At 40.4% G+C, this 22141-nt stretch overlaps 2 protein-coding genes and 1 long non-coding RNA gene across 3 annotated transcripts; 2 read left to right on the top strand and 1 right to left on the bottom strand.

Moving 5' to 3' along the window:
* Nucleotides 1-4146: 4146 nt before the first annotated feature.
* suclg1 (succinate-CoA ligase GDP/ADP-forming subunit alph) lies at nt 4147-18127 on the bottom strand. Its single transcript, XM_086119097.1, has 9 exons — nt 17981-18127; nt 17049-17149; nt 14401-14517; nt 14001-14213; nt 13745-13802; nt 13456-13539; nt 11539-11690; nt 7579-7767; nt 4147-4534 (listed from the first exon to the last, which is right to left on the bottom strand). Exons 1-9 carry the CDS (start codon nt 18012-18014, stop codon nt 4508-4510), a joined length of 975 nt encoding a protein of 324 aa, XP_085975223.1. The 5' UTR covers nt 18015-18127; the 3' UTR covers nt 4147-4507.
* Nucleotides 11690-12860, top strand: LOC147200401 (uncharacterized). Its single transcript, XR_015101727.1, has 2 exons — nt 11690-11918; nt 12014-12860. It is a non-coding gene; the product is annotated as an uncharacterized LOC147200401 (long non-coding RNA).
* A 1347-nt stretch (nt 18128-19474) lies between the features above and the next one.
* Nucleotides 19475-22055, top strand: cisd2 (CDGSH iron sulfur domain 2). Its single transcript, XM_086119100.1, has 3 exons — nt 19475-19696; nt 20511-20725; nt 21174-22055. The coding sequence occupies exons 1-3, from the start codon at nt 19594-19596 to the stop codon at nt 21261-21263; spliced, it is 408 nt and encodes a 135-aa protein (XP_085975226.1). The 5' UTR covers nt 19475-19593; the 3' UTR covers nt 21264-22055.
* The last annotated feature ends 86 nt before the right edge of the window (nt 22056-22141 follow it).

Here is a 22141-nt window from a genome sequence, read left to right as displayed (position 1 = left end):
TAAGGCTAGAGAAAGACTTTCACCAACAAGCCCATGCAATCTATGTACCGGTATATATGTACGCACGCACACCGGTATATACAGTATGTATATATGCATGCACTGATTTGCACGAGGTTTTGTTGTAGACATTACAGGGACTCAACGTGTTTCTTGCAAATCTCCGATCTCGTGAAAATTCATTGCTCAATTGCCTCAGTACTTCTTTAAATGTGCCTTGTTGGAACGCAGAAATGAAGAGAGTAGTTATTCAAATGATTGCCTTCACTGCATATTTGACATAACTAACTATACTGCATCGTGCATGTTCCTGCTCTCTTCAATGAGAGTGACACTAATGTTTGGAGTCAACCTATCTATTCCTTTGATAGCTGGCGTATCTTACAGCACACAAGTACACGTTCCTGAAGAAGAAACCAATTCTACAGATGATTGAGAGCAAAAAGGAAGCGGATATACTCTTCGATGCCGATACATCGCCGGCTCTGTCCTTATTCTTGCCCTCAATTCCCAAAGCAATCTCAAGTCAGTGGTTCTATTAAAACAACACAGCCTCATGCAAATTGCCACTGTCAAGCCTCTTGGTTTTATTTCTTGTCCTGAAAACAACTCGATGCTTTAATGGAGACCGCGTCGTGGAAACTTTGCACCACCGGGTAGGATCAATGATATCTATGAAACAATCTGACAATGGTTCGTTGGCCCACATCCATGTAAAATGAGGATAAAGTGACAAGGAAAGGACGAACACTTAATTGAGAGTGGGTGTAAACAAAGCATGTAATTACAGCTCAGGGCAACAAATCTAAGCTCACCTATGCAGCTTTCCAGTCTACGTGTTTTGCTGCTGGAAATTAATTATCCTAATTGGCAGGTGGCAGCATGCGCCATTGTTTGCTAGTGCAGCTAGCAACTGTTAATGACCCACCACACACACCGAGTTTGCTTCTACTCATCCATGAGCTTGAAGCTGAATTGAGGGGAGGAAACAACACTTCTCTTAAGATTTAAGATATCCTTTATTTGTCCCACACTGGGGAAATTTACAGCCTACAGCAGCAAGAATGTGGGTAGAAAGAAGAAAAAACAAACAAACACCGTTCAATTAAGTGCAATCTAAATACAAAATGGATAAATCGCAGTGCTATTTACAATTGTTTTTCTCATCATTTAATTATTATTATTATTATTGTTATTATTTTTATTCAGCAACCTCATTAACATTAACCTCACTTCTTTCTCATGTGTTTAAACTGAAAACATTTTAGAGCAGTATGACTCATTTAACCGGTTGCCGTTTTGTTCTCTCAGCACCATTCAATAACGCATCACGTTCATTGGCTGCTATGTGCTGGCTGTTTGCATGCAACAGCATTAAAAATAATAATAATAATAATAATAATGATAATCCTGATCTTGTTATCAAATACATGCTATTTCAAATGCTAATGGTTGCTGTTTTTCTACCGGTCTCGTATCACATGGTATATTTCTCAGTTTCGCTCACGTTAGGATCCATTATGGACATCGTTCATCACGGAAGCGTGTGTATGCGTGCATGTGTGTGAAATGGTTGATCATGGGAGGGTGGCTGATTGACAAGTAGATCTTGGGTCAAAAAAGGATGGGCACTCCTGCAGGAGTTCACTTTTTGAGTTCTCACCGGTACAGAGTACCTGTAGCGCTTTTGATATGTGGAATTTAACGTAGCACAATGACAAAAAAAAAAAAATTCTGAACAGACCTTTCAGATGATGGTTAGCCAATGTGTCAAACTGCTGCACCATTGTGACAACTACTGCCAAAGAGGATTTGCTGAATGTCAGATTTTTTTGCCTTAAGTATCGGTGGCTGGTATTTGCAACAACCATGAGTGAAATAAGGCCGGTATCAGGCAGATATTGATACCGGTATCGGCAGGCCATATCATATCAGGGCCCAATCAGAAATTTGCTGTGGCAGATTAAAAAGTAAGCAAAAGAAATACATTGTAAACAGTTTCACACTGCATGCACAGACTAATCTGTCCTAGTTACTGTGACGCTAAATAAGAAATAAACTGAAGATGCTTTATTATAAGGGCATTGTATGCTACATTACATTCTTTAGTTCATTTGAAGGGATTTTGCATGAGCAAAACAGCAGACAAGTTATCTTACCGCTCTGTATTTTCTCCACTTTGTCTTCCTTTCTCCAGTGTGCAGTATTAGTGATGCGTTTATCCTATAAGCTGGTTCTACAGAGTTCTTTGTTTTCCTTAATTAGAAGGCAAAGCGCCCTATTTGCATTTTAGTTACGTGTTTTTTTTCACATTAGACTAATGGCTTAACATTGAAAAATGAGTAATAATTAATTTTTGTCAACAGGGTTGAGGGCTGTGTGGACAGACAATTTAGAAGCTTATTGTTGATAGCTCCCCACCGTCTGTTTGGCTGCATGGCATACGCAAAACTTGACTTGAGTGGCGGAAAGCGATGTTAACTTTTGTTGTTGATACGCATGCGTGTGTCGACAGGTGGCCGCGAATGGGATTCCGTCCCTCGGCCTCTCCACTCTACCTGTCACTGCTCACTGGCCACCACTACCACTAATTGCCAGTATAGCTACACCATACAACCAATGTAATACAAATCACAGTAATACGCTATGGGCAGATTTGCTTTTTTCCCCCAATACATAAGGGTAACCCGTGTCCAAAAAAAAAGCTCTTTACAAGTGAACAAATGTATTTGAAATGAAAATTAACAGCCAACTAAGTGGAAATGATTATAAAGTAGTGAATTTGTATCTATTGCACATATTGATACATATTGGAAGTATACTAATCCTGTAGTTTTAATTTGATGTTCCCACCCATCAAATTTTGAATAGTTCATACAAAATACGAAAATATGCCGTTTCTGAGTACATTTACTTGTCCTGAGACCAAATTAAAAAAACTGAGCAAAGGAAGCTTGGAAATAGTTTTACAATTGGCGTGCTCCAGAAAGTGACATTTTTCTCTTGCCCCCGTATAATAGTTAGTTAGTTCCACCCGCTCCTATTTGGAACATTGGACGACGAGTCTCCTCCATTTGTTCCGGTCACTGGTGACCCTTCTTGCTCCATGCCAGCTGACACCCATCTCATTGAGGTCTTCTTTGGCCTACCTCTCTTCCTCTTTCCACCCTCTGGCATCCAGTCCATGGCCACACTTGCCGGTCTCTCTCTTGGCAGTCGGAGTACGTGGCCAATCATTTTCCTTTTCCTTTCAGAGACAATGTCTGACAGTTCAGCTACTCCTGCCCTCCTCATCACCTCCTCGTTGGTGATGTGGTCTCTCCATGAGATCCTCAGGATGGATCTCAGGCAACGCCGATGGAAGACATTTAACTTGTTGGTAATATTGGCTGTCTTCATCCATGTCTCACAGGCGTAAATCGATGCTGGGATGACCACTGACATATAGAGGCGTAGCTTGGTGGTCATAGTGATGGCTTTCGATGACCAGATGTTGCGGAGGCGTTGGAACACTCCCGCAGCTTTACCAAGTCTACTGTTGACGTCTAATAATTATAATTATATTTCAAATCATAATTATTATACGTGGAACGTGTGTCAAACAATATGCACGCAACCCTGTTATCATGATAACCTTTTTAGCCTGGTAGAAGAAAGCAGTGAATCACATATGCTGGACTTCACCTGAAACAATTTTCCAAAAGAATGGATAGAGCAAAGGTATGTCTATTCTTCTATTATCATATTTTAATAAAATATTTTGTCTTGACTGAATGACTTATGCACCCCTATAATGCCTATGATCAGAATACGATTTTTTCCCTTTACTTATTTACTTACTTATGGTCAGGAGTAAGAGCAAGCTAAACAATGAGCGTCTACTCCTTAGAGAAAGTTAACATGTGCAACCTTGTTATGTTAAAATTTAGCCTTGACATGAGCCAGATACAGAAATGCAAAAGTCATGATTAAACTGGAACTGGTTCTAAAATGTGTTACTGGCATAAAGCAGCACAGGCTGTGATAATTACCACGCCAACAGCAAATGACAGCAACCAAGTTCAAAACAAACAAAAAAAAAACTAATTGGGAGTCCAAGACAGCATCCGTAGCACTGATGACTCACATAAAACAAGGGAAGCAGCATGATGGTGAGACATATTTCTTATTCAGGTGGGCAGCTGTTTACAAATGACGGGATACACTTCTTACAACAGGCGCAGTCAACCAAAAGTGACGGCAGGCTTCGCTCAGCTTTAACATTATGTGGAGGAAGGGAAAGAAAACCTGCCACGCTTTGACATGGTATGTAATGGCCTCTTTAAAATAACAGCAAGACTCTTTCGTTCTCTCTCTTTCTTTTTGTGCAAGGTCCTGGCAGAATTACAATATAAACACTGAATGTGTGCTCATGGTAGCTGAGATAAATCAGGGTAAAAGAATGGGGGCATATGCACATCCAGAATCCGGTTTTTCATCTTGGAGGTCACAGATCTTCCCAAAGTGCTCACAGCATCTTCCTCTTCTCAAACTCCTGAAGACAAGACGGGAAGGAGAAAAGCAACAGGGAGTGAAGTGACACAGACAGAAGGGAATTATTTATTTGTGTTGATATCTCCCGGCTCTTTTGAAAGAGGGGAAACAGGCTGCAAGAGCAGAAGAGAGCCTGTTTATAGATTCCCTAGAGTGGACCTCACATGCCTGCCGGTTCACGACCAAGTTGCTGCTGTGAAATCTACTCACGTTCAGTGATTGATCAGGACAGCTCGCGCCGGCGATGATCTAATAGATGTGAGACTACGATTGCTTTGTATGTAAAAATTGGACCACGGGACTATAAATGAGAAGCATTATGTTTGTTCATTTATTTTTTTTAATCTAGCTATTTACATATTCAATTTCAGACCTATTACACAAAAAAAGTAGTATGGTAGATTATGCCCTTCCCTTGGAAACTTCTCTTCCATGGGATGGTGGGCAGTAATTTTATGCAAATGCCATTTATCAGGTCCGCAGAACACACAAGGACTCACTGCAGGGTCCATTCCAATGAGTCTTGGGAGAGACCTAAAAGGTATACAGTACTGCCACCCCGAGGAGACTTTGGGTCAATGTTTCAAATGCCTTTTAATCCTTTAAAGCCTTTTGCTGTTCTGGGAATGGGCAAATGAATTAAGAAACCTTTTGGCGGGTCAACATGGGAGTTGTGCTTGATTGCAAGCAGCTGCTTTAGCAAGGAGTCAGCAGGGCCCAGTCATGTGGGACGAGGCGTTCAACGAAATAACAGTGTAATGGCATGGGGGAAAAAAAGGAATAAGAGATAAGGAAAAGCTGGTTGTGTTTGCACACAGATGGGAGTAGGGAGTAAAACCACAATGTTTGTGAAATGGGGGAGAGGGACTTTGACAGGAGATCGACATCTAACAAGTGAAGGCGTAAAAAAAATGAGGGGATGGAGGATGCCAGTCAAAAAGTGACGCCAGACAATGCCTTTCATTGAAACGGCAGCGAGAGCAAGAAAACATGTCAGGACGGAAGTGCAACACATTGAAACGAGTGCGATGGCAACAAAGTGCATCAGACTCAATTTCATGTAGCAAAATTGACTCGAGCAAGAGTGCGTGTACGAGTTTGTAAACAAAAGTTCTAATTATTCTTGCCTATTAATGACGTCGTCAGATGAACACATTTTCTGATATCGCCTCCCTGCACCGGAGGCGTTGCTCATTCCAGTGGCTATCATAGTAAATAATGCATATTTGAATGAGTTTCAAACGATGTCATCCACAAAGAGCTTGGGAAATATGAAAGTGAATGGTATAAATTTGAGAAGTTTAGACAAACATCTACATTACTGCTACTGCGACACAAATTCAAATCTCATCATTGAAAACCTATCATATGCATATTCTTTTTTTATTGTTTCTTTCATGAAAGTAGAGTGTACAATATAAAATGATGTTTGTTCTATGTGCATTACTCATCCTTATGTCCATCTGTGAAATACAAGAGGCAAACGTGAAAATGACACTATACCACAGAGCCATGGAAATGCTGAAAACCGTGAAAACACGTCCCGTGCGTGTTTTCTATCTAGCCCTACTTTACCATAATAGCTGGTGCTTTGAAGCATTTGTGCAGATCACCTCCAGCCAAGTGTACACTTAATGAGACACCAGTGAGTCCAACATAGTCAACTTTCATGGTAATGTCTTCATTCATTTCACAAAGGTAGAACTTGAATCGTAATGAAAGTGCGGAGTGTGTCAAACTGATTGTTGATTTATCATGTCCTAAAGCGCTAATAGGCTACAACCAGAAGAGGTACGCACTGCTATGTTTGAAAAGTGACAATTAAGAGCGTAATTAAGAATGACTTATCCCAAAAGGGCAATCACAAAAATGCCAAATAACCAGCACTAGACAAAGCAATTTGTCGGAATGTGTGTAGTGCATCACGAGTCATTACAATGTAGATTAGACGATGAGAAAAGGGGGGAAATTACATTACCATTTTTAAAGGTCTGTAAAATATACATTTAGTGGCCTGTATTGATGTTCACTATGATGATGAATTTTGCCTCTTAATGTAAGACAAGTGTGTCTTATTCTACACTTACATCGAGAGTATCTTCCAGGATTTTAGGGGGGCTGTTGTGAGACGATGGTTTTCCTGCAACCTAAATGGGTCCCACACTCAAGGCATCGCGCCTCCTCGTATCTTTCAACAACTTCCATTTCAGCGGTCTATGAGATTAACGGAGATATATGAACGCTGCAGGTTGGGGGGGGCAAAATGTGCAGCAACCACATTGCGCGTTTTTCACCATTACACTCAATGATAATGAATTAAACTGAGGAGAAAGAAAAAAAGTGTGTGTGAGTGTGTGCAAATCAATATCTGCATGCGGAAGAGCCAGCAGTGGTAATGAAAGTGTAAGATGACGAATGAGTGTAATACATGTATTCCACATGTTATATATCCTTTTAACAACGCTTCTCCTGAGATGTGCTGAAATAAAGACACGGCAGTCCTAACTCACCCATTGTCAAACGTGCATATATTACATTCTAACCTTCTTTATGGTATATTAAATTTTCCAGCTCATACTTTCTACTAATAGATGATATAGTCTCGTTTCCAAGTAAATCTACAAATGAGCATTTTGTACCATTTTGATTTTTGCTTTGATGTATTCAACTGTATTGGCCTTAAGACTGAAGAAGTTTTGCCAATACCATTTCATTTTTAAAAAAGCTTGCATCTTCAAGATGAACATATTATACAGTTCTCCCCCAAAATGAAACTATTAATGAATATAATCCATATAACAATGTTTTTCCCCCTGAAAAAATAAAAATAAGTTAATTTGGCCACTATTCAAGGAAAGTGACAATATACAACTATGACTTATTCTTCTATCCACCCCCCTTTTGCCTCCTTTGATTACTTTAAAGAAAAAAAATTAAGATACACCCGAAAGTTTTCGAATATTTTTAAACCAAAATGTGAATTTTATCCGCGTGGACTCATGCACGCCATAAAAAGAAGGGATTGTATTATCAGAAAAGACTCACCTTGAACATTGTGCTGCCCAGCTGGGCGGGGGACATGCTGACCACAACTCCAGCTGACTGCAGGGCAGCAATTTTCTCTTTGGCGCCTCCTTTTCCACCAGCAATGATCGCACCGGCATGGCCCATCCTCCGCCCGGGAGGAGCAGTAAGCCCAGCGATGAAGGACACCACGGGCTTGGCGTTCGCACCCTGGACACGTCAGCAAAGGGAGAAATAAGGAAAATAAGAGAAGGTGAAAAGACCCACTAAAAAGGATAATTAGCTCATCTCCGAGGGCGAGGACTTTTACAAACCGTCCTAATGGTGTGGTCATAGACAGCACAGAAAGAAATATAGGAGAGAGGGAGTGCGCATATATCAGAGCAATTTGTTTTCTGCACCTGCATTTGATTCATTCATTACAAATTAAACAACCCGTGTCCTCCCATTACAGAGCCCTCATGATAAGCGTCTTATCTGAGCAGCCGTCTCTGTCTCAGCCCGCATTATTAAAACAAAGGGTCAATCAAGCAGTTTAATTGCATGGGTTGGTGGATGACCAGATAGGGGCCAAGGCGCCTGCCATCTCAAATCATCTCGCTTCTGAGATGGTAATTAGTCATGCAGCGGCGAGTGATTAGCTCAGCGCCTGTCTGTCTATACTGCTTGCTCCTTGATGGATGTTGCGCTCAACAGTTTAGATCATTTCCAAGGTGAGGAACACTAATATTTCATCCGTGGCAATAACACCGGAGCTGGAAAGAGGGACAGCGTGCACGTGCGAGCACTCAGAATGCGGTTCAAATCAGACTTGAAACACATGCGAAGACCCACACGGCATAGAAATTCAAAGAAAACCAAAGCATCCCAGGGTGGGTCATTTGATGTCTGCAAGCTCTGGTTTAGGTCCTCCGATTGAATGTAAAATACCTCCATACAATGGAAGATTACTATTTTGCTGCTAAATCGCCGAATGTGCAGATTCTGCAACGGCCTTGTCTCGCACACTTTCTTGCTCCTTCCCTTGAATGGTTTCCATTGCCTGGCTTTAGCTGTCCATGCACGGCAAACATGAAATGTCATTTGTGACTGGCCGGCCTTAGCCGGACATTTAAGGAAAAGGGTAGAAATAACATTTGCGACTGCCTGAGCTGTAAATGCATTCGCGAGCGCTGAAAATCTATATAGTTGATTTTGCGGTTCACATCTTAAATGCTCAAATAGAAAGGCACGATAACGATATCACGATCGGCCCGTATATCTGAGGCCCATTGCATCATTGGACAGGAATCTTGCATGCTTGTCATTCTTCGTACTCCCCCCCTCCCCCCCAGACAGCTTTCAAACAATCAATTGTTTAGAGGATCATCCGGCTGAGGCGGTGAGGAAGTACTAACGTTGCTACAATACGTCGTCTAAGGAATATAATGACTCACAGATGGCGAATAATTCATGGATAGGCGGTAGCGAGAACATGGTGCATGGAGCTTAGCATCTTGTCACAAAAGACACAATCTGCTTTTATTATTTTCTGTCAAATCCCGTGCTGAAAAACTAACCGCGCTCGCAGTTCCCGTAAGTCAAGTGTTCTTTGTATGATGCAATTGAACTACTCGATTAGTGTGCCACCCTGGACACCACGAGTTCATACCTTTAGAAAGGAGTTGCTTACCAACAATACCTTTCCCTTTTGGAGCTTTCTCCTGCAGTAAGCAGTTCAGTGGGAATGGTTTATTCAATAAACAAGATTAAAAAGTGCGACTAATACCCCAAATATGACTTGATGCAATACTGACATGGTTGTATCCACATTGCACGCCTGGCATTTATCTAGCAAAGTCTTGGTGCAGCTCACATTAGTATGCGATGTTGTTTCCTCAAAATTACAATAGGTTTTATGTAAGCTTGAGGGAGACAAGCTGGGCAAAAAGTCATGAAGCTGAAATGGGATGAAAGAAGTAGCACTAAACCTTCATGGAAGCTTGGGCGAAAGATACTCAAGCAAATTATCATACGCTTATCCTGTGTAAGACCTTATTTCTGGATTTGGGAATCCAGCAAAACCCCAGCAATGCTTGGCAGACCTTTGATACAAGTGTTTTTTAATACCATATCATGTTGGCAAGCGTGGCTGAAATTGATATCCAGTGAACCTTGAAACATGCCCTTCATTATAAAATCTGACAGCAGAGCCAAGAGGAGGGTACACGGTTGTTTTCTCGGATTTTACACAATTATGGTATTGACACATTAACTCTATCTCTGGCCATTTAAAATCGATGAACAATGAAACTTTGTTTCCCCCGACGTGACAAAAAAGTATGAGTCATAAAGATTGGTGATTTGAAAGAAAGTGTAGTCTGCATTCTGTGGCTCTCGTGCAAAATGCCGAGATTCAAATGTTCTACAGGTACATTTTGAACACGGAAACGGGTGGTCTTGAATGATAGTTGACTGATTTCAAAACCATCAATTTGTTGTGTACAAGTAATAATACAATGACATGATTAAACATTTATTCGGTTCCACTGTCGTAATGGCCCTCAAAAACTTAACCAAAGTGGCCCGCAAAAAATGAGTTTGACACCCCTGACCTAATACCACTTAATTATTCAGAAAAAAACGCTGTAATTTATTATTATTAACTTACAGCAATACAAATATTACATCGTGGTTTATCTATCTAGGTCAATGATTCGTAATGATGGCATGACACGGATATATTTTTCCAATTGACGGCACATGCGGCAGTCTCCCGTGACCAGTTATATGATGATATGCGTAATGGTTCAACCAAACAAGAGCAGATTTCACACATGAAGTAATTTTTTTGTCAGATTTGTTTGGTGGTGTGTAGATTTTAAATAAAAAATGTGCTTCGGCTCAAGAGTTTGTGAAGCACTGATCGAGTCATCTGACAAACATTAAGAAAACCCACTTGAACTTTGGAAATGAACCTTGATTATAAGTTACATAGAACACACACACGTAAAGTTTTAAAACTACAACTGATAAATTTCAAAAGGTGACTCACTGCATTAAGCTGTATAGGTATGACGTAGCCTCTATATAAATGTGTGTGTTTCAAGGGTGAATGTTGAAAACTGAAAAACTAGAAGGCTGGAATGAATTCTTGCTGATTAAGTACTTGTTTGTGTTTGTGCTCGACTCTTATATGTAATTTCTGACTTTTTGTTATGGTCTCTTTAAAATAAGCCAAGTAGTAATTTTCATTTGTTGTAAAAATGTTGACTTGTGGTTTTGCACTTGTTATTAAATAGACCACTTTCTGTGCCATGTTCTACACGTTTGTCTTTCAGTGCAGGCTATGTTACCTACTCTCTTGCTTGCTTCATTTGAACTGTGCCGCACTGTCAACACTTTGGGTGACAGGCTGTGCTGGTTGTTGTTTGTACTTATTTTGGGGAGGGAGAGAGGGAGGGAGAAAGAGAGAGACGGAGAGAAGTTATTCCCCTGAGACGCTTGCAGGAGATTTGCATGCATTAAGAGTTACTGAGGGTAAATCAAATCAATTTCTCAGCTTCAGCGCACCATATACACACTAAAGAAAGAGAAACAAAACACACACATGCAAGAAGGAGCAAAAGTGCGGGTCTTGCCTGGATTTAAAAACATCTATTACAGTTTCTTGCTGCACAAGCGAATCATCTCGCTGCTCAATACGGCCACAAAAGACGTGTTGCTCAACAGCACGGTACATTTGCGAAACATGCCCCCTGAGTAGAAAGCTCAAACACCCATCTGCCATTCCTCATTTTGATCACGTTAATCACATAGACTTTGCAGACAAAAGAGGGAAAGGCCCGAAGCTGCGACCTAGAAGAAACACTGCCAGAGATCACACTGTGTTCTTGACTTAGGCTGTGCCGTATGCCATATTTGCAGGATATACCTTATACTGCGACTGTTAAAGAAGGGGAAGCAAGATAGCAGGTGAGTAAATAAGTCGGTATCCCTTACCGAGTTGTGTTGTTTAAGATACTCTGCTGCATTCTCCTCTGCATTGCCCCCGATCTCCCCAATCAGGATTATGCCCTCCGTCTTGGGATCCCGCAGGAACACCTCCAGGCAATCGATGAAGTTCGTACCGTTGAACGGATCCCCGCCAATACCTTTGCAGGAGACAAAGCAAATGTGTGTTGTGTACCCGTGGCTCTCTCGGGGGCACTCGTGTGAATATTTGAGGACCACATGGCAGCACAGCCAGAGAACCAAATGCAAATCAGGCGTAACGAATTTTAAGCCTCATACGGTCTGATCATCACAGGAGCAACGGGCTTTTTCACGGCTCCTCATTGGGGATTTGTGAAAACAATTCAGCACAGCCGGAATGGCTTCTGGTGAGCAAACGAAATATTAATAGATGGATTTACTTTGAGCATCATTTTTTGTGTATTCTACATCTCAAGTGTGTTTCTTTATTCTGCCTCATCAGGCAGTGCGCCGACTGCTACGATTAGCGACTTCCCAGAGCAGTGAGACCTCCTTACCTTTCGCACACTACGGTACTTTTCATTTCAATTCAGTGTGGACTGAAGATTACAAACTCTTGGTTCCCAATATTGCTTTTCAACTCCTTATCGTTTTTATGATTTTAGGGTCCGCTTTTTTGTCTATGAGATGCTGTTTACTTTACTTTGACAATTACCATCTTACGAATCTTTCCAGGTATTGCTGAGGGAATTATCTGCCCCTTTCAGAGCTAAATGTTCACATTTCAAGACTTGGACTGGGTACTTTTTAAGTAGGGCAAACAGTTTTAGAACATTAATCTGAAATGGCGGGTGGGGTCAGAGTTGAACAAACAATGAGGGGGACTGTCACTGAAGATCCTACGTGATATTAATGAGCTACAAAGGGAGATGAAAAGAGAAACCCTCAAGAAATAGATCTGTATTTCTCGAAACGGCCAGCAGGATTTCAATCACCCAGAGAGCGTTTACAAGTTAATTTAGGTTGCTGGTGTAGTCTTTTTCAAACAATGAAGATCATGCCAGGACGTGGTCAAATCCAAGCTAGAAATGGAGACATTCAGGAGAAGGTGACTTTTTTTCCCTTAGAAAAACAGTGAACAGGACTTTACTTTAGCGGTACAGAATAATTTGTTCCACCACACTTTATCTTTAATGTTTGATTTCCCCTCCATAAACGACCGCTACAACGATGAGAGCCATCAAGCACTTTCTAGGAGTATTTCCACTGTAAGATTACATTTCCAGAAGCCCCTTCACAGGCAAACATCGTTAAGAAAAATAGCCACCGACTTTAAGAAGAAAAAGTTATGAATAATAATCAAAGACAAACACATTAACAGCAAAACAAATGACAGTCATATTAAATATTGTACCAACCGTAATTTGCTGCAGACCCGCAGGTCAAAGTCAGACTTTAAAGACTTTGTCGCAGAACCACCAATAAACCATTTTAATAAACTCTACGGCATTCAACTCCACTGCAGCAGTGGCCTTTATGAAGTCAGACTGGAGGACACGCTATAATTAAAATGTCAAAATCATAATGAACCCATGTTGTTTTTGGTTGTCCGACTTGACCGCCGTTATTGGTTGGGAGATAATTTGGCCATAAGATTTGGGTTGTATAAAATAACAAATGTTTCTTAAGAGTCGATAATAGGTGCGTTGTCAAGAAGTGACCGCGTTTGCCGTGATGGGCAATTAATGCTGACACACTCAATCGATCTGGATAATATTCAGAGAGCACAAATAATATGAACCAAACATGGAACGGTTCATGATTGACTTAACTGTTAATGTCTTAGCACGGATGGGTGATTTGGCAAAACACATCCGCATATTTCATTGAGCAGAGCATAACAAGGGTATTTTGGGGTGATGGCAAACATCACTGTGATCTTACCAATGCAGAGGGACTGGCCAAGACCAACTTGTGTAGTTTGGTGCACGGCCTCATATGTCAGAGTTCCTGACCTAGACACAATACCTGTCAAGACAGCGATCAAAGATGTTAGAATGGTTTATAATGAAGGGGGGGGGGGGGGGGGGGGGGTATAGCTCCAACATAGACAGTCAATTAAGTATGAAAAAGATTACGGTTCAATTTACATGCGGAAATGGTTTCAATAACATTTCATTTAATTAGAGTAAATCAGTTTGAGATAAATTAAAGAAAAGTCTGGAAAACTTACCAATCCTTCCTTTTTTGTGAATGTGGCCAGGCATGATCCCTATCTTGCACTCCCCAGGCTAAAAATAAACAGTGTGGACAGTTTCAATCAAATGTGTGAAAGACAAAACTGAAGAAAACAAATAAATCCATAAAAAATAACCTGCAAACGATTACTTCGAATCCTCTGTGTTCTGTTTCACCGGACGAAGCGTTTAATCGGAAGACTCTGTGTGCATTCAGCCTTGTGAATGCTCACAAATACACGATGTGCTTACATTAATGACTCCTGGGCAGTTCGGGCCAATGAGACGAGTGGTGCTCTGGCGCAGGAGTCTGTGTTTCACTTTCACCATGTCCTGCTGGGGGATGCCCTCAGTGATGCACACCACCAGGGGAATCTCGGCATCAATGGCCTCAATGATGGCAGCTGCAGCAAATGGAGGCGGCACATATATCACGGTGGCATCAGCTCCTGTGCCTTCCTTCGCCTGAGGTAAGAAATAAAGGCGTCGATTTACAATGGCAACTGTGAAATTGTCAAACACTGCCATCTAATGTCTACTTAGAGAAATGAGTGCAAACACACACACGCACACTTAGATTTCCAAAATTGAGGTGTTACTTTTGCAAAATTGCACGAAAGTTTTAACTTGTGCTGAACAAATTCACACTGACCTCCTTGACTGAATTGAAGACAGGCAGGTCAAGATGAGTCTTGCCCCCCTTGCCAGGAGACACACCTCCAACTAACTGCGATCCATAGTCGAGAGACTGTTGGCTGTGAAATGTCCCCTTGGTGGAAAGAGAAGTCAGTGTGTGAATGAGTAGGAGATGAGCATAACTCGCTAATGCAGTTTTTTTTCACTCAGACAAATGATTCACAGGAGACAAGATGTGTCATCCAGCATCATCTGCCGTCTTTCACCAGCACTATATTAAAGGTTAAAAAGAGAATCAAATTGCTTCTATGGACAAAGACGCCGGTACAAATGCTCATTTAGAAGGAAATGAAATCATTTCATCAGAAAAATAATGACATGGCTGAGGTTTAATCGCTTCCCTAAAAAGAGGGGAAGAGTGATGACAAAACGTGCAAAATAATACACATTTTGTTACTACATGTCCTGTGCATTAATATTTGTCTTTCTAGACTTAAAATTAAACATGACACACACACAAGGATAATTTCAATCCATTTTTCACGGCGAGAACATGAAAAATGCAAATGGGAAACCTTGATGCCAGAATCGAACCCTGAACCTCTGAACTGTGAGGCAGATGTGCTTTGACAAGTATTTAGTTTATTTCTCCTCATAGAATAAAATTTTTTTTTTTTACTCCCGTATTTTTTTAAGCAACTTGCAAAAACAGAGAACATCACATAGTAAGGTTTTTTTTCTCCCTTTCTAGATAAATTGGGTATTTTGGATTTGTTTTTCCTTGTCATCATGATCCATTATAAATCAACATTTTGACAAAATGAGCCATCAAACTGTATGGATAAAAGCGTAAGACCACACTCTTTTCAGCTCTGCACTTGATCCATGTTGAGCTGTATTTGCAAGGCAAGGCCACCTTGGAAGTGCATACCTCGGTTTGGTACAGGCACATGTTGATAAAATGACTGCTGGTGCACTGTAAATATGGGCGTCATGTCTTGGGCAATGCTCAGCACAATATTTGTGCTCACTTGAAAGTGGGTGGCTTCAAGCAAACAGTTTTGCCAATTTGGCTTAACGATAATGCCGCTATCATGATTGAAAAGTTATTAAATTAGACTGAAATATCACTCAAGCACATTATTAACACCGTTACTATGACCGGTTAGCAAACATACACTTAAATCTGCTGATTTGAATCCAAACTATAATACACTAACTGTATAAAAAGTCCAGTTTCTAATTATTATTACTCAAAAGGAGGTAAATTGTTGTAGTGTGTCTGCAAATATTACCTGACTGCTTTTATTGCGCAAATAAAAATGGGATGACTGTTGAGATTTTTTTTTATTTTGCCATTGCAAATTAGTTCACAAAGCAACAACATTGATTTTCAGCTCAAATCCCATCAGTCATTTGTCTGTTAATTACCACTGAGGATGCTGAGACATTGTCGTGTGGCAAAGGGTCACACTGTATAAGAAGATAAATTAATGACATTCGAGTGCAGATTACAACTGTTTTATTAAGAGGTATTAGAAGCTATGAATCAGCAGCTCCATTCAAATGTAATGTAAACCTCCTCCCTGCTAGCTTTGTTGCCCCCCCCCCCCCCCACCACCACAATTATTGCAAATTGGACAATAAATTTGAAGAATGGCTCGCTTATCAAGCTAGAACACCAAATGTATTCTCAACACCCCCGGCTTCATTTCTCATCCTTTTCTAATTACCTCAAGTGTTCATTGGAACCATTTTATTATGTTGAGGGCAAAATGGTGTTTGAAAAATGGCATGTGGCCAAGCACAAATGGGGATATAAATCTGCAAAGATCACATTTCTGGACTGTCAAACACGTTTGTCAAGTTTTGTTATTCTCCTTGAGCGCACATGTTCAGAGTGTATATTTCTTATAATCTAACGCATTGCGAAAATACAATTTAGAAAATGTGCATTATTCTACACACGGTGTTTACAGGATTTGCGCAAACTAACTATCACAAATGTACATCGTCTCTCTAAGTCCTCCTCCAAAGCCCCTTTACCAGCTTCAAAGTATGCCTGTCCTTAAATTCATTGGTAAGAAGGTTTCAGTAGATATTTTTACTAACATTGTGGTTACGCTAGATATAGGTTATCAATAAGCCACTAAAGTGTCCCAGTTAGTGACAATACAGCTTTGAATTTGAATGACAACGATGATTTTTATGCTTTTTGGGGCTGGGGTACCTACTTGTATCTTTTTTTTAAGTACACTTAATCGGCTGTTGTCATCTTGCACAAAATCTGAAAACAACATATCTGCAGTGGATACGCCATCATAGCATTGTGTACAAAATCCACACTGTGTAAACAGTTAGATACTTGGTTTGTTAGAATACATTTTTTATATTTCATTTTATTATTGAGCAATCAAAACATTGGCACTGTATGTCCCGCAGTCACAATAAGTTCCATTTCTTTTTGCATGATTATCATCAAATTTGCCCTCTCTGCCATAAATTGTTTATTTTTGTGGTGGGGGAAAAAAAATCAAAGTCAAAGAACATGCAAAGCACCAGAAACTCGGGGGTTAGATCTAACAGTACATTCTAAAATGTCTCCTTCGTGAATGAAGAGTGGTGCAAACACTGTTTGGATGGTAAAAAGGGTTGAGGACAAACCTGCTTTCCTGTGAAACCTTGACAGATGACCTTAGTGTTCTTGGTGATGTAGAGGTTCTGTCTTGTTCCTGTATAACAGTGCCTGACGCCACTTTGCTGCACTGAACCGAGACAAAATATAACCCTTATTGCAACACATCATTTGCAATTTCCAGTAACATCACTTTTTTTTTCAAACATGAATTAAAACGCTGTATTAAGAAATCGTCCTAATTTTGATTACTTGAGAATTGAATGCAATACAATTGACTGGACCGGATTAACTGGTTTAAAGTAAAACAATGTCTGCAAATTACAACAAGAATGATGTTGTGTGTGCGTGTTATCAGCGCACGTTGGCAGATGTAAGCAGAGTTTTTTTTTTTAACTCAGTCATGAAAACAAGCCAGTCTTAAGTGACAAATGAAGCAGCAGTCGGGCGTGTAAAGCCAGCACTCAAGACTGAACTTTGGTCTGTGGCACCTCAGACACACAACTCGTCAATGACAATGTGCAAAGTTCAGTTGCAAACTCGAAAAGGTGATGAGAACGTGAATGTAGCAGTCACAAATTCCGAAAGCAGGCTGCATTGCCTTCGCTTTTAGCTCAAATGTGCAAAACATTAAATTACAAAAGTAGCTCAAAGTGTGCATTATGTATTGAGCAAACTAACCTGGTCTGTGAATTCACAGCTGCTTAACAGCTGGCAAGAGGTTTAAATGATGGTCTAATCGGGCGTTAGCATAAACAACCAATTGCTCTTACAGTGCCTTTACGCTCAATTCAAGACGCTAACTTGCCTACTAGCATGCTAACTGTCAGACAACTTTATGTACCACTGCTAGCAAAAGCAACATAAAAGCGCAAACTGAAAAAGCTAATACATAACACCCAAACGCAGAAATGCAACAACGAAACAACAATTCGATAAATGTGTTATGATGAATACTTACAAAGCAGCCTGGCAAATAACCTGCAGTGGGACATATTCGGTCACTCACCAATGACACCGGAGGCTCGGGACCTTAAACCCAGATATTAGCTGCCCATCAATATCCCCGTTTTTAATAAACTAATTTGAATGATATGATCATGTAAAGAATCACCTTTATTTTTATGGCATATACATACAAGCATTAGGGTATTTTATAAGACTCTTCATGGACTAAGACGGCTTAACATATAAACAAACAAATCACATTTTTAGGCGTAGATTCGGCTTCTTCATCGAGCTGGTGCAATGTGGGTATTGTAGTTTTATTTTAGACAAATGACGATGACCAAAATCTAACACCGTGGGGCGCAAAAAGAAATCAAAATGGGCTCCTCTTGTCACATTTCGTGTTTTGTCAAAAACATGTCGAGGTGAATAAAATTATTTAAACGTAAATATTAACACCACACACACACACACACGCACGCACACGCACACACACACGCACACACTTGGGTCACAATGAGATTAAAGCCTAAAAAAACTGAACGTTATCCCAAAAAAAAAGAGAGGAGAAGAAGCCAGAGGACGTAGGAATAAGATAGATAAGACAGCGATGAAAGACAACAGAAGCAACATAAACATTTTCATTTGCATTTGTTGCAACGGCACAAATAAATGATGAAGAAGTGAGGGTAGTTTTGTCAGTCTGCTGAGTTCTGAGTTGTGACCGATGGCTGATGACTTGCTTGCGTAGACGTGGCGAAATGAAGAGAGCCAAGCCCTGAAGCGGGACCTTTACATCAGGAAAATTGATTTGGGTGGAGTTAAGGATGATAATGTTCAAGTGAAGCACTACACTGTGGACTTCCACAATTAGAAGTTGTAATGGGTATTCTGGCCTGAGTTGCACCACATCTGCCACAGAGTCCTGTCACCTTTTCAGATACTATTTCTGACTCTAAATGCGTCTTGAAGATTCATTTGCTCATGTGCCACATAGACTTCATCTTTTATGTAGAACAATTATATCATAAAAATTTTGCATGCAGGTGTTAGTGCTTTGGTGGACTGGCCAGGGAGATATGTGTTGCATGCCACTTTGCACCATCAATTTCCAAAAAATGTACATCATAATGACAGAAAAATTACTCATCAGCATAAATGTTTGAAACTGGGCGGGGTTTTTTGTCTTAGGTATATATTTCTATAATTAGGATACATATTTTCGGTGTAAAAATATGTATTGACAAGACGGTAACACTTGTCCTGCTCCCTCTCCTGCAGCTCGTTCAGCATGACGATGGAGTGACACCCCCATCGGCTGCATAAGTTCCGCATTGGGCTATAAAACGCTGGCCGTTTTTGGTTGTTCCGAGGTTGGCGAAGTAACGTTTTAGCACCGCCTTCATACTACTCTCCAATCAAAATCCACCAACTCCTCTGGTGATGATTGGTCGCTCTAGGCATATTCACGACGGTAATTACGGTCTTTCTTTGCGTCTCACAAATATTGAAGCACGAGAATTACGTACCGGTCCGCGATTTCTACTGAGGAAAGAACGCAGTCATAAACGAAGCGTAGGCATTATTGAAGTCAAACTCGAAATCTCCTGCACCGAAAATTTCAAGATGGTTTTAGAAACGATTTCGAGGATAATAAAAGTTCAGCTCCCCGCATACCTGAAGAAGCTTCCTCTTCCGGAGACGATCGGTGGATTTGTAAGGTTAACAGGTGAATAAACGATTGCTGTAATGCAGTACTCTTTTGAATGTCCTGCTTGATGACTTCTTCACTAATGGGAACACTTTTTCACTCCTGGCGCCCAACCTTCACTGCATCTACGCATACGGACAACCCCAACCAGTCGGTCACTGTAAATTGAAATGTCAGTGTGCAAACTGACCAAACTGCGCGACTCTATCAACAAGCAGTCATTATTACGACTAATATTGGGCACCGTGAATGAATTAAAGCCTTATAAATGTTACATGCAACTTGGATTTTCCTATGCACTGTTAGCCCGTCCCCATTGCATTTTATAGAACGTCATTATAAACCAAACGATATATTGAGGGATGCGTTATTTATGATTTGGACAGTGCAATACTTGTATTAGTTAACATACTTTTAATCGTGTGTTATTGTTGAGCATTGTAGTGGCGCTTCTTTTTCATACATATAAATAATGTTAGGTTGAGTTGAGAGTTCTGAAAAATGCTTGTCAACATTATCAATTGCTAAGCGGTAATGAAATGTGACTTTGCAATGTAATTGTAGTCAGAGTATTCCACTGAGAGAAGTAACGCGTTAGATTAGTTGTTACTGTAAAAATGGATGTGTTTTAGAATACCACATTACTGGCATCACAGGTTGCTACAATGTGCACAATAACAATTGTTCACGGACTCAATTTAAAATTTTGAACTGACTATTGTTGAAAAAAAAACGAACAAACAAACACAAAAAAACAACAACAACAACGAGCATATTCCCCTGATGTGCCGTTTGCATTCCTATCAGTTGTGTCTACATCCCTGCGTTCTAGTGTCCGAATGGCTGCGGTTGCTGCCTCTACTGGGCATCTTGGCTCTGCTGGGCTACATGACCATTCGGCCCTTCTTTCCCAAGAAGAAGAAGCAGAGAGACTGTCTGATCAACCTGAAGATTCAGAAGGAAAACCCCAAAGTGGTCAACGAGATAGACATTGAGGACCTTAACAGTGCAAATGTGTGCTACTGTCGCTGTTGGCGGTCGAAAACTGTAAGTGAATTTCACCGTATCGTCTTGAAATGAGAAGTCTGCACAGAAGTTCTTTTTTGTTTGTTTGTTTTTTTTAACATGAAATATGTCATCATAGTGGTCACTGGCTGGCAGTTTCGTGGGTTCAGCTCCCACTCAATGATGCTTTGAATGAGTGTGAATAGTTGTCTGTATCTATATGCCTTAATCACAGAAACACCTGTCCAGCGTATAGTGAGTGAAGCTGCTTTTTTACCGAAAGTCAGTCAGAATGTTCACCAGTTCCCTGTGACACAGATAAAGGTAAACAGTCAGAAAATCGCTGGATGGATAGATGGATAGCTGGGAGTGATCACAATGTTTTATGTCTACAGTACAGTATATGTATCTGGGTTTTAAACATTCTCAACTTGGAGGATTGAGTGGTTGAGCAGCTGGCTAATGACATCAATTTATTTCCTCTTTTCAGTTTCCTGTTTGTGACAAGTCACACTTAAAGCACAACGAGCTGACCGGAGACAATGTGGGACCACTCATACTCAAGAAGAAGATCCTATAGACCACCTACTGGGAGATCCCCTCTCCCCCAGTATTTACATTACATTCATGTACACTCTGTAATTGTTTTTTTATTTGCACGTGCAGGAGAGAAATGTCGTGTCTTGCAGTTATCAGCTGAAGTAGTCCTGATGTATTGACAAAGGACTGGTTAACATTTTCTGTGGTTTCAGCACATTTGTAATTGTAAATTCGATTATAGTCTCTCCGAAAGCCTCCATAAATCATTGAGACTGCTTTGAGTGTAATATGGCATTTAATCAGTATAAACCTCCCAGGGCAACAATTTCCCCTCTATCAGACGTGAAGTAAAACTCCTAAGTCTGTAAACTTCCGGCAATTCTGGCAACTCTGTTACATTATTGTGATAACCGGGTCTTTCTTTCCTTCATTAGTTTGTGTACCAAAAGTAATCCATCACACAATGTGAATATAGGCCGATGTATGATTTGAAATATTTAAGGCCATGTTAAAATATTGAAGACTCCTTGCAAACTTTGTTATGCAGCCTGTGATTTGACTCAATCATTTCAAACCATTGCACAGTCAAGTTTCATCAGCATTGCAGTAGACTTGTACAAAGCCTTATTGACGGGAGTGACCGAAGCATTGTTGTTTTCAGCCTGTTTCTTTTTATGCACTGTACCATAACAGTGACTGTATATACTTTACTTCCTTCTGAAGTAATTACCAATACCTACCAATACTTTTGCATACATGTTGATATAATCACAGTTGTCTTTTCATGTTTCCTGGAGCATGATTTGAATTAAATTATTCTTCTGTATACTGATCATACATATAATGTATATTGGCACAGTTGTGCCCCGAGCTAACGTTAGATTTTTAATGCAGTCCTAATCAAAGGTTTGGACACAC

Source organism: Hippocampus guttulatus, chromosome 9 (genome assembly GCF_054856545.1).
Source record: "Hippocampus guttulatus isolate MCC_2025c chromosome 9, RoL_Hgut_1.0, whole genome shotgun sequence".
NCBI classification, from domain to species: domain Eukaryota; kingdom Metazoa; phylum Chordata; class Actinopteri; order Syngnathiformes; family Syngnathidae; genus Hippocampus; species Hippocampus guttulatus.
The sequence above is the reverse complement of the archived record's forward strand: the minus strand, read 5'-3'. Positions and strand labels throughout refer to the sequence as shown.